The following is a 12,414-nucleotide window of genomic DNA, read 5'->3' on the forward strand; positions in this document are numbered from 1 at the left end:
TGTGAGTCCAAAGAGGACTTTATAGATTGGTGTCAGACCTGTGGGCTAATATCGGACTTATGGACTTTGAGCTGGACTGGAATGGGATGTTTTCTTACTGTGCAATAACTCTTTATATAAAGCTCTTGTTTATACACATGAGTTTCCTGGATTCGTTTCTCTAGTCTACCCATACTAACACAGTCAGCAATCACTAGAAGGTGGGACAGAGACATTGGTCAAGCTTTCTCTCAAAGCCCTTAGAAATGATGGACATAGCTCACACCCTGCTTTTAGATTTCTGACTCCCAGAACCATGGGACAGCGACCCACAAACACTCCAGCAGCCATGCCTGAATTTGGAACAGAAACCACCCATTTCTATCCAAGAAGAGCCCCCAACTCTCATCTCATTCCACAATTGCCTTCCACTTCCAAAATGCAACAGGCTCATCAGACGGAGTCAGGGTAATCTAGAGATGTTACTGCTTCCCTTTTGGCTCAACTGTGAGGAAGAAGGAACTGGGTGAGGCTGCAGTCAGAGCTCTGTCTCCCGACAGGATGGTGCAGGTACCATTCGTGCATCCGGTACCTCCCCTTTATCTAGCCCAAGCCCGGGGTTTTCTGGATGGACTACAGTCAGCTCTACATCTTCAAATTCTGGAGGTGGCCACGAGGACCCATCATCCCCCAGTAGCCACCAGCAGATCATGTAAAGGTCTGGGAGAGTGGAGTTTCCTGAATTGTCAACATCGGTCCTCAGCGATTGTATTTGTGATAGCTTATTATAGATATTCTTTGGCTTTGTTTTGTTTTTAAGATCATTTTATTGGGTGCTCGTACAATTCTTATCACAATCTATACATGCATCCATTGTGTCAAGCACATTTGTACATTTGTTGTCGTCATCATTCTCAAAACATTTGCTTCCTACTGGAGCCCTTAATATCAGCTCCTCATTTCCCCCTCCCTCCCCGCTTCCCCCTCCCTCATGAACCCTTGATAATGTAGAAATTATTATTATTTTGTCATATCTTACATTGTTCGATGTTCCGTTGACCCACTTTTCTGTCGTTCTTGCAAAGGTCCCTTGGGTGGTGTAAGAAGTTTGTGTTTGACTTCTAGCGTGAAGAATGGATGCTTAATCGAACTCTGAGGCATCACAAAAGACTCCCACACAGGACAACCTGCTTCCATAAACAGCACAGCCTAGAAAACCCAATGGACCTGTTCTTCTCCAGAATAGGTGGTGTCACCATGAGTTGGAACTGATTCAATGGCAACAGGTTGCTGTGATGACAGAGACACGCGCTGTATAAAAACCAGAAAATGTAGATCAACAGCAACGACAAGTCATAGTCTCACCACTCAAAGATCATCACTGTCAATCCCTTCGTGTATCTCCCTTCAGATCTTTTTCCCCTCCAGAAACAGAGAGACTATTAAAAATCATGTGACCATCTAGCACGTATGGGTTTGCTACCTGCTTTTTAGAAAAATGAAGGACCTTGAATTTCCATCTGAAACTTTCAACTCATCGAATCCCCTGTCCACATTCAAACATCTTCAGATTTTCCCAATGCATCCTCACACGTCCTTTACAACATCTGTCCAAACCAAGATATAATCCAGGACCACACGCTGTGCTCAGTTATTAGGCTCGTGAAATCTCCTTCACACTTAATTGACATAAAAAAAAATCCCAAACATACAAAGCTGAGAGAGGCCCCAGGGCCAATTCAGTCCCCTGAGGAACTACAAAACCAACAAGCAAACACACACACACACACACACACACACACACACACACAGAGGCACCACAACCTCACTACCACCAGCAAGTCAATTTCCAAATCATTGCAACCTTATATAGAGTTTATAAGACTGTAAGCCTTTATGGGCACCAATAGCCTCATCTTTCCTCTGAAGAGGGGCTGGTTGGTTTGAACCATCATCTAGATCACAGTGCCATCCAGGTTCCCCTTGAGACCCAAGGGCTCACAGTTGTTCTGTCTGTGGACCAGATGTTCCATAACAAGTGGGGCGTCCTCCCTTTGGATGAAGAGATCTTCAGTGAAATCTAGGTTTAGCCATATGACACTGTCTCTGAAAACGGTAAATAGCAAAGGACCCAACAGGAAAAAGCCCCAGAGGGAGGGCGGTATTCGCTTCCGGGGCTGCTGTAACAAAGCACAACAAACGGTGTGGCTTAAAATAATTTCCACAGGAAATCCCAAACTAGGCAGTTGTCCACTTTGATTCCTTGTGAGTCTCTGAGAGAGATTCTGTTCCTTGCCTTTTGTGTTAGTCTGGTAGACTAGAGAAACAAATCCATGGACGCTCTCAGATGTATAAGAAGGAGCTTTATATCTGAGAGCAATTGAATATTGAGAAACATCCCAGCCCAGTCCAGATCAAGTCTATCAGTCCAATATTAGCTCATATGTTTGATACCAATCTATAAAGTCCTCTTCAAGCTCACGAAATACATGCAATGATGCCAAATGCAGGAGGATCACAGGCCAGTGGGTGGAAAGTCTTGTGGATCCAGTGACGGTGGAAGCATCTCAGCTGGCAAAGGTCTCCAGCTCTAGGGCTCTGGCTCCATCAGTGTAGCTCCATGTGGTTTGTCAGCAGGAAGACAAAGCAGAGAGTGTGGGTCTGGCCTCCAGTGAGCTCTTTATCTCCTTAGCACCTCCAAATGAGGTCATCAAGCTGCAACCTGATTGACAGGCTAAACTCCACCCCTTCACTCTTAATAGTCTCAAGTTGACACCAGATGATGTCACTACCACAGTCACATTCACAAGAGACCAAGGGTGAGTGATTCAAGATGTCTTTTGGGAGAAAACAGTTCAGTGCATAACAAGCCCCTTGTTTTTTGAGTGAATGGGTGAAATGAGTGAGGCGGTGCTTCCCTTACCTCCCCTGAACCCTTCTTGTGCGTATCTAAGAGAAGGCATCTGGAGTCCCATCTCTCGTAGGCTGACCTTGAGCCCAGTCCTGAGACAGTGACTACCAGACTCCTGGCCCGATTGTACATGTTTCCCCAGAACAAATTCTCATGGGTAAGACCAGGAGGCAGGACTCAGAAACTCTCACTTTTCCTGGCTGCCTCTTGCCGCCTCTGAACCTGAGGATTTATCTGTGATGTGCAGAAGTGGGATTGGATGTGCTCCAGTGATCAATCTCATCTGATGTCCCATGAGTCTGAATTTCCTCTTCTGTGGGGTTTTCTTTTTCGGTCCCACTTTACATTTTTTTATGACCACTGTCTTCCTGCCTCTCACAGCTATAGCTCCCCCTTCCCTTTCTGAGGCACGCCAGCAAGCAGACTGTCTCTCCCTGGGGCCAGAGATGCTGGGGACACTGCTGCTGCTGCTGCTGCCGCCTCTGCTGTGGAGAGGTGAGTGGGCTGAGTGAGTGAGGGGTTCCGCTCAGGGGAGGTGCTGGAGCTTGAAGTTGAGATTCCCCCTCCATCTCTCCAACCCCAGGGACCCTGACTCAGATTTGGAGACCTCAGCTGGAAATACAGGATTCTGTGATCCTGCAGGAGGGTCTGTGTGTCCTCGTGTTGTGCAAAATTTCCCCTCCCTGGCCTCGCTATTTATCTGTCCCAAACCTGTTTTGGTTCCGGAAAGAGGCACCTGGGAAGCATAACCCTCCAGTGGCCACAAACCAAGAAGGAGTGAAGCTGCGGAAGGGAGCTCAGGGAAGATTCCTTCTCCTCGGGGAGCCCTGGAACAATTGCTCCCTGATCATCAGAGACGCCAACGTGGCAGACAGTGGCACATATGTTTTCCACATAGAAACATACTATAGGAAACACACATTTGAAGACAAGTTACTCTCAGTGAAGGTGACAGGTACGGTGGAAGCTCAAGAAAAGGCTGTAGGCACGCAGCGTACCCAAAGGAGGGGGCAAATAGGATTCTGCACCTCATCGGGGTGGGGACGGTGATGACAAGACCCTGGGGTGGCTAACACCAGTCTCAGAGGCTCTGATCATCCATCTTTGCTTCCCAGCCTTGTCTCAGTTACCCAGCATCCAAATCCCAGAAATCTTGGAGTCTGGCAACCCCAGGAACTTGTTCTGTACTGTGGCCTGGGCCTGTGAGCAGGGGACACCCCCCATCTTCTCCTGGAACTCAGCTGCCCTGACCTCTGTGGGCCCCAGAACCCACTTATCCTCAGTGCTCACCATCTCCCCCAGACCCCAGGACCACAGCACCAACCTCACCTGTCAGGTGACCTTCCCCGCAGTTGATGTGACCATTACGAGGACTGTCCAGCTCAACGTCTCCTGTGAGTGCTTGCTGGGCACACCTGGGTCTCTGAGGATGCGGAACCAGGGTGGTCACTGGGCCAGGGCTTGATGTCTGGGACTTTGTAATCAACCGAGGAGGAACCTCTTTACCTATTTTCCTGGGAAAGACCCAATGCCTACCCATTTTTCCATCCTGCATGACGAGGCTGCTACCTCTTTTGTCACAGATGCTCCACGGAACATGGCCATCACCATCTTCCAAGGAAGCAGCCCAGGTAGGGAAGAACAGGGCCTCTCCAGGTCTAGGCTAGAACCAAGGTCTCTGCCGGCTCTGACAGACCTTAGTTCTCAACAAACCAAAGATGAGACGCCATCTTACCAGGGCAGGTGTGGGGGAGGGTGGCGGGCGAAAGCCCACCTTGTGTCAATTCCTGAGAGCCAGTTTCCCACTTACTGACAACTCTCTGTGGCCAATTCCAGAGGAAGCTGGTCTACCCTTCACGCTTCCTTCTCTTCTCTGGTGTTTGTTTTTTTTTTCTCTTCTTGGTGTGGTGATTCTTTGGGCTGCCAGCCATCAAGTCAGCAGTTCGAAACCACCAGCCACTCCAAGGGAGAATGACCAGGCTCTCTACTCCCCTAAAGAGTTAGTCTCAGAAACTCTCTGGGGGGCAATTCTACTCCGGCCCATAGAGTCAGAATCAACTCAATGTCTGTGAGTTGGGTTTTGATTTTCGATGTTCCTCTAAGGAGCCCTGGTGATCATGTTGGGTAAGCATTGGGCTCCTAATCACAAGGTTGGTGGTTCAAACCCAACAGCTGGCCCACAGGAGAGAGCTGAAGCTGATCCCACAAAGACGTGCAGCCTCAGAAAGCCTGTCCAGGGTAACTACCAGTCAGAATCAACTCAATGGCAGTGGGTGGGTATGATGTTCCTTTAGGTTCTTGGTTGGCCCAATAACTGCTTGTGTTTACTGTATCTCTGTTGGAGGTTCTTGGTGCTCATTGGTCAGACACCCGGGGACTCCCAAAGAAAATGACCTGAAGGCTGAGACCTGGACTCTGGCTCACTCTCTGGGAAGAAAGGGACCTTGGCTTGACCTTGGCAGAGAGAGAAGGGAGAGATTCTCCATCCCCAGGAGCGGTGTCGTCTCTTCCTTCTCATACTCTCTCTCCATCTCTCTCCCCATCTTTCTCTCTTCATGATTCAGTCTTCATCTTTCTCCCCATCTCTCTTATTGCTTACTCTCTCGTTCTATATTTTTCTCTCTCTTCCAAAGCCCTCAAGACCCTGGAAAATGCCTCATCTCTTACCGTTCTAGAAGGCCAGTACCTGCGTCTGCATTGCGTTGTGGATAGTAACCCCCCTGCAAGGCTGAGCTGGTTCAGGGGTTTTCCAAGCGCGAACACCTCCCCCATCTCCACTGGATACGCGGAGCTGTCTCAAGTAGTGACCGGGGAAGGAAGCGTGTTCACTTGCGAAGCTCAAAACCATCTGGGCAGCCAGCAGGTTTTTCTGAATGTCTCTATTTATTGTGAGTTTGGGGGTACCTTGGGCAAAGACTCCATGGAATTAGAGAGGCAGGAAACACCCCCCCCTTTCCCCTTGCTAAGCTATTTCCTCCCTCTCCACAGAGCCTCCCACAGTTTCTTAGCCTTTTCTGTTTCTGGGAGGCTAAGGGTCGGAGCTAGAGCTGCTCTGTCTAGTCCTGGTTGGTCCACTTCCTGTGCTGGTGGGTTGTGGGCAGGCTGGTCGAGGGAAACAGAAGCAACACCTTCAAGGTCATCTCCAGCACCTCGGCAAACCAAGTCAGTAGCTTTTGCAGCTTCAAAATGGGGCTCAACCCTGACCTCAGGCTCACGGCCTTGAAGCCCAGAATCTCACTGCCCTACTGCTTCCAGGTCAAGGATCTCTGAGGGGAAAAGGCTCCTGGGCCACAAAGAGTTGGGACTTAGACAAGAGGTAGCCAAGTCCAAGACAGGAGTGGGTGGGGATAAGACTAACCCTTCTTTGGCTGATGGGGAATGTGCGGTGTATTGCCAAGAGGCTGGCCCAGGGTTTACAGGGAAATGGGGACACCAAGTGACGTAGTTGTGGATGGGGGTCAGACATACAAATGGGTGGCAGAGAGAAGTGGGTGGTTGGGAGGAGGCCATGTGTTTAATCAAACTTTGGATGATCTCTAGGGGAGCCAGCGCACAGGTTAGGGTTAGGAGCTGTCGGGGGAGCTGGCGTGACGGCCCTGCTTGGTCTCTGCATTTTCCTTGTCATCAGGTGAGACAGCGAGTGGGCTCCTAGGGGAGAGAGGGTGTGTGCAGGCCGTGGAAACCTCATCGGGAGGAATCTGGTGTGGTGGGGAAAGAAAGCCTTGAACAAGGAAAGTCGTGACTCAAAGCCAACTGCAATCTGTTGGTTCCATGTGGGCTTTCTTCCCAACCTGTGGCCCAGCTCTTGGGTTAGGATGAGTACCCGGAGACTAGACCCCACTCCATCTACCCCAGTCACTATTTCAATGCTCTTCGTGGAGAACAGGGGAATGACCTGCCTACTCCAGATCCCACACAACCAGGCTGAAAGGCCCTGGATTCTTCCCTCAGAGTGAAGGCCCAGAGGGAGAAAGCTGTTAGGACATTGGAAGGCGTGCATGATGTGAACCTGGACATGCCTTCGGGATCATACGTGAGTGATGGGGACACCTGCCCTTCAGCATGACTGCCTTTGGTCCCCACCCTTAGGGCCTTCCCTAGTCCCACCCAACATCACGCAGTCTTCGCCACCCCCCAGTCCCACAGGCCCAGACCTGAAAGGGGTTTCATCTCAGTCTCATTCCTATGGGTCTTTACAGCATCAAGTTCTGTGTAGTCTTCCCGCCAGGTAGGCACTAGACTGATTTCTTTGACTTTGTCTGTCTATGCGCACTGATGTTTCACCATCTTGCCGCTGTCTCCCTGCGCCGACCTCATTTTCTCTCCCCCACCTCTCATCTCTTCTCAACACAGAACAATAGGATGATCCTTCAGAAATAATCATGGCCTTGTTTGCTAGCTCTCTATCATTGAATTATTCATGTATTTAATAAAGAGATGAATATCAATGGCAGACATATTACACCCTCCCCCACCCAAGGAGGACAAATAACAGAAACGGGGGTGAAGGGATACAGCGAATATTGTAAGATAATATCTATCTATCTAGATATAATTTATCAAAGATTTGCGAGGGTGGGAGGGTGGGAGAGGGAGGGAACAAAGAGGAGCTGATACCAAGGGCTCAAGTAGAAAGATAGCGCTTGGAAAATGATGATGATGGCAACACCGGTACAAGTTTGCTTCGTATAGTTGATTTGTGGGTGGTGATACTATCTTTAAGAGCCCCCAAGCAGATGATTTAAACAAAAGCCCCCCCCAAAAAAAAGGTCATAAATAGGTGGATACATGGCAAAAGCTTTATCGCTCCCCAATTCTTTCTGGCCCTTGGATGCTTGCTCCCAGACTCCACTGCTGCTGAGACCATTCTCTTCCTTCCATGCAGGGGCACCAGCACCCATTTGCAACAAACATCGCTTCAGACCGCCCAGCCCCGGCTGTAGCTGACCGCCTCTCCACAGAGGAAGAGGCGCTCCACTATGCGTCCATCAACTTTGACAGGCTGAAGCGAAAGGACCGGGAGGAGACCGACTACACAGAGATAAGGGCACCCAAATGAGGAACTGCCCAAAGCCACAGCCCTCGGTGGAAAGTACATGACCTCCCTCAGCTTTGGGTTCTTTCAAAATGAATGTACTACTAGGCGGGGGTGGGGGTGGGGTTGGGGTGGACGCATAGACTAATCCTCTGAGATATGTGAGAAACCACAAGGCTCATGTCCAAGAAAGCAGAGTTCCAATCTATGTCGCTTCTTGAGCAAGTCACTTGATGTCCCTGTTCCTCACTTTACTGTTCTGTACAGCAAGAGCGTAAAGTTCCTTCAAAGTAGGTTATTTGGTGTCCCTTGAATCCTGCAAAAGGCTCATTTAACGACACCCAGAGCTACCTTACTAGAAAGCCCAAGCCGTCTGCTTCTTAAAGGTCGACGTCTTGGGAAAAAACCTTGTAGAGGGCGGGTCTATGAGGTGAACATAAAAATATTCGTGATCTTAGAAACAGTAATGGGAGTAACGATTCCATGAGGGTATGGGAAAGAGGGGAAAGGGGAAATTGATAGCAATCTTGGTGGTATAACCCCCATCGAGGGGCATGAATATCAGAATTGTAGGTGAAGGGCTATAATGGCTGGTGTAAGATATGTAATAATAGTAATATCAATAAAATATATATTAAGGGCTCACGAGGGGCGAGGGTGGGGGAGGGAGGGAATAAAGGGGAACTGATAGTAAAGGGCTCAAGAAGAAAGAAAGTGTCTTGAAATTGACCAGGGCAACATCTTTACAAGTTCGCTTGATATAATTGATTTACGGACTGTGATAATATATGAGAGCCCCCCCCCAATACAATGATTTATTGATAAAAACTAATACGTTAATTTAAAATAAGGAATTTAATAGAAATTATTGAATATAAGAAAGCTAATAAAAATTAGAAAAATATTCCTGGCAATGTTTCATGAAAGGACAGTGTCATTTTCCCACTCATTTCTGAAGACCCCCTCCCTCATATTCTGCACGCCTGGTGTCACCTTGGACTTGGCATCAGCTGGATGGCAACCGAGAACCAGGTTATTATGCAAGATACACGAGAAAGCACACAGACTACAGCTCACAGCTGGTGTGGCACCAAGCACATGGTCAGTGAATGCCAGGGTTTCTCTTCTCTGAACCGGAAAGTGTCTGCTGACGCTCCCCCGCCCCCACCCACCCCCATGTCTCAGAGGGACAAGCCCCAGACACCATCGCACCAGCTATCTGGGCCATTCCCATGACCCACACACATAAAGTTTGCATCTTTCCTAGTTTTCTGTTTGGGATAGCATGCCTTTGTCCATGCGGACCTCTCCAATCTCATTTCCCACCAATATTCTATATCAATTCCAGCCACTTCCCCTTACAGCTACTGATGATGTCTGTTCCTTCCATGAAGCTGAGGAACACCAATGGAAACCAAAGATGAGGGGACATTCGTGTTTTCTTTTTTCCATCCAAACACTGCATTAAAGCTCTTCCTTGATTTTTAAAAACGTTTTGTCCAGACTTTACATAAAATATTACGTTTGAGTCTGTCTCCCAAATAGAAGGTGCTTTCAACTCTTCGCTCTACTTTTCTTTAGATACAAATTAAAAACAAGTCCTGTAATGTACAACCTGTCTAGAAAATTTCCTTTTAAAAAATAAACGCGGGGCGGGGTGGGGGAAGGACCTGATGCAAAGGGCTTATGTGGAGAGCAAATGCTTTGAAATTGATAAAGGCAAAGAAAGTACAGATGTGCTTTACACAATTGATATATGTATGGATTGTGATAAGAGTTGTATGAGTCCCTAATAAAATGTTTAAAAAGTAAGCACATTTGCAGCATTTTACACTTAGTATAACGTAGCAACAGAGTTTATGTTCATATATTTAGCTGGTTGTTAAGAGGCACCTTACACCAGAAAGTTTCAAAAAGTTTGTGGAAAAAAATGCACTGAAAAGACAATGGGACTTTCCCTGGAAAGATCTGAAGTCCCCTGGTACATTCAGAAAGCGTGATAGACATATGCAGATGCTTTAGCCCCTGATGAAGGGTGTACCTGACTTAGTTTCTTGCTTGTATTTTTTGAAGAAGCTATTCCATTTGCAAATTCAAATTCGGTTGACCCCTCTTAGTCTTTTTGCTTAGTATTTTGAACACTTCCATTTTCTTCTCTTTGTAGCGTCTCCGCACTTCCTCTCGCTCCTGTTTCCTCTGCTCACATTCCTGGTTCTTAGCAGCAGGTTTGGTTTGTAGCTGTGTATGTTCTTCTTGAGCTTTCTGCTGGGATATTTTCGTTTTCTTTAGCGTAGCAAAAGCGTTCACTGTTTTGCTACCTGCTCTTCTGGCAGAGGAGGGCCCGAGCTGCTCTGTTCTGCGGGCAGAGCCTGGTCAAGGCTGGCGTGCTCTTGTGTCAAAGGCTGTGCATGTGTTCTTCTGACAAAGGCTGGGGAGCGTCTCTGATTTCCTTCTTGAGCCTTTTCTCTTCAGCTCAATAGAGATGTTTCAGGTGGTCTGGGTATCGATCTGTGAACTGGGATTCGTGTGAGGTTTGAGCCTTTCTTTCCTTCCAAAGCAATTTCGTGTATCTTTGCTGAATCTTCGAAGTGCAAAGCCTTGCCCAGAAATCGACAACCGATGGGGTCAAAAATACGTGATCAGGCCGAAGCAATCTATCCTCCACCTTGACGCTGCATCCCACAGTCTCTGGATGTATCCGAGGGGAAATTCTGTTGTTGTTGTTTTTTTAAATCATTTTATTGGGGGTTTGTACAACTCTTACCACAATCCACACATACACCCATTGTGTCAAGCACATTTGTACATTTGATACATCATCATTTTCAGAAACTTTTCTTTCTACTTGAGCCCTTGGGATCAGCTCCTAATTTATTCCCCCTCCCTCGCTGCTCCCTCCTCCCTCATGAACCCTTGATACTTTATAATTTATTCTTATTTTGTCATATCTTAACCACTCCCTTCACCCACTTTTCTGTTGTCCATCCCCCAGGGAGGAGGTTATATACAGATCTTTGTAATCGGTTCCCCGAGGGGAAATTCTTAAGAATAACTGGGAGTTATTTTCTTTTGAAAAGACCCTGGCTAGACGGACAGCTGACTTGTCAGTAGCAATATTGGAAGTGTGAATACAGTGGGAAGCCATTCTAAATGTCCTGAGAGAAAGGAACATTCATTTAGGAATAACATTCAATGAAAATGTTTACAACTCAATGTGGAATAAATAAATATATCTACATACATATCTTTTAAAAATAACTATTCACTTCCAAAGATTTGATAAAACGGAAGTGTTCAACTATGGAAAAAAGCTCTGTTGGCTTAATGATTAGAGAGTGCGGCTGCTAGCCAAAAGTTCAGTGCTCAGCAGGAGAAAGATGGGACAGTCTGCTACGGTACAGCTCTGTTAAGAAGCCGACTTGGAAACCTTTGGGGACTGCTCAGCTGTGACCTAACGGATCCCTAGGAGCCAGGCAGTTTAGGGAGAAAAAAAATGTGTTGCCCAAATCTCCAGCCATGGTTCAGACCAAAGGGACAACCAAAGGTGGAGAAGAACTTGTTCCGGGGGGGACCGTTCTCCTTTAGCACCATCTTTGCATGGTTCACTCTCTTGGCTTTCTCATGGTTCGTTTCCAGCCGGGCTGGTTGATTGTGCCAAATCATTGGCAAGATGGGTCTCACGCTTTCCTCTTCAGATGGTGGTCTTAAAGGGCTGCCCATGAGATTAGAGGTGCTATTCCAGGAGGTGCTATAAACAGGAAAATCTAGCAGGAGAAGGCAAGGTAGGATTCTAAGCCACCTACTTATGTGCCTATTGGTGCCTTCTGAACTGCCGAAGGAGCTCTGGTAGTGGGTCTGTTCTCCCGTAAAGAGTTAGACCCTCAGGAACCCAAAGGGGGCAATTCCACCTTGCCCCATAGTGTCACGATGAGTCGGAATTGACTTGATGGCAGTGAGTTTGGTTTATGTTTGGTTTTGAACTGTCGAAACCCAGGGTCATAGACACACTTCACTTGATAACGGACATACCCAAACGTTGGGCTTGGTGAGTCGCGATGGACACTTACTTCAGGTGCTATGGCCGGGTATCCAGTCTGTGCCTTGGTCCATTAATAAATCGGGAGCTCTTTTTCCAAAAGACCAGGTGCAATTAAAAAAAAAAAAAGGAGACATCCCTTTGAAACAAAAATGGCGTACAATCGATGACTCCACTCAACCGTTTAAGCTGCCCCAGACACTTCAAGTTATCGTTGGATATTGTGAGTTATCAATTCCAAGTTGTAAAGTGTTTTACACTGAAGCCCCGAGTCTTTCCCTGCACCAGGGTCTCCTGAGACCCTTGACGTTTTTAGGAACAGGTTAGAGCAGTTGAGCAAATATCATATAACCCAAATCCATTGTCATCTACTTGAAATGACCCTGTAGAACAGAGCAGAAATGCCCCTTCAGGCTTCTGAGGCTGACAATCTTTTTATTTTCCTTCTTCCCA

General features: G+C 47.4%; 1 protein-coding gene across 1 annotated transcript; it reads left to right on the forward strand.

Annotated features, from left to right (window-relative positions):
• Window positions 1-3,336: 3,336 nt before the first annotated feature.
• On the forward strand, window positions 3,337-7,949 carry LOC142432466 (sialic acid-binding Ig-like lectin 6). Its single transcript, XM_075537704.1, has 8 exons — window positions 3,337-3,385; window positions 3,474-3,845; window positions 4,006-4,284; window positions 4,474-4,521; window positions 5,524-5,778; window positions 6,431-6,518; window positions 6,842-6,923; window positions 7,776-7,949. Exons 1-8 carry the CDS (start codon window positions 3,337-3,339, stop codon window positions 7,947-7,949), a joined length of 1,347 nt encoding a protein of 448 aa, XP_075393819.1.
• The last annotated feature ends 4,465 nt before the right edge of the window (window positions 7,950-12,414 follow it).

Source organism: Tenrec ecaudatus, chromosome 18 (assembly GCF_050624435.1).
Source record: "Tenrec ecaudatus isolate mTenEca1 chromosome 18, mTenEca1.hap1, whole genome shotgun sequence".
NCBI lineage: Eukaryota > Metazoa > Chordata > Mammalia > Afrosoricida > Tenrecidae > Tenrec > Tenrec ecaudatus.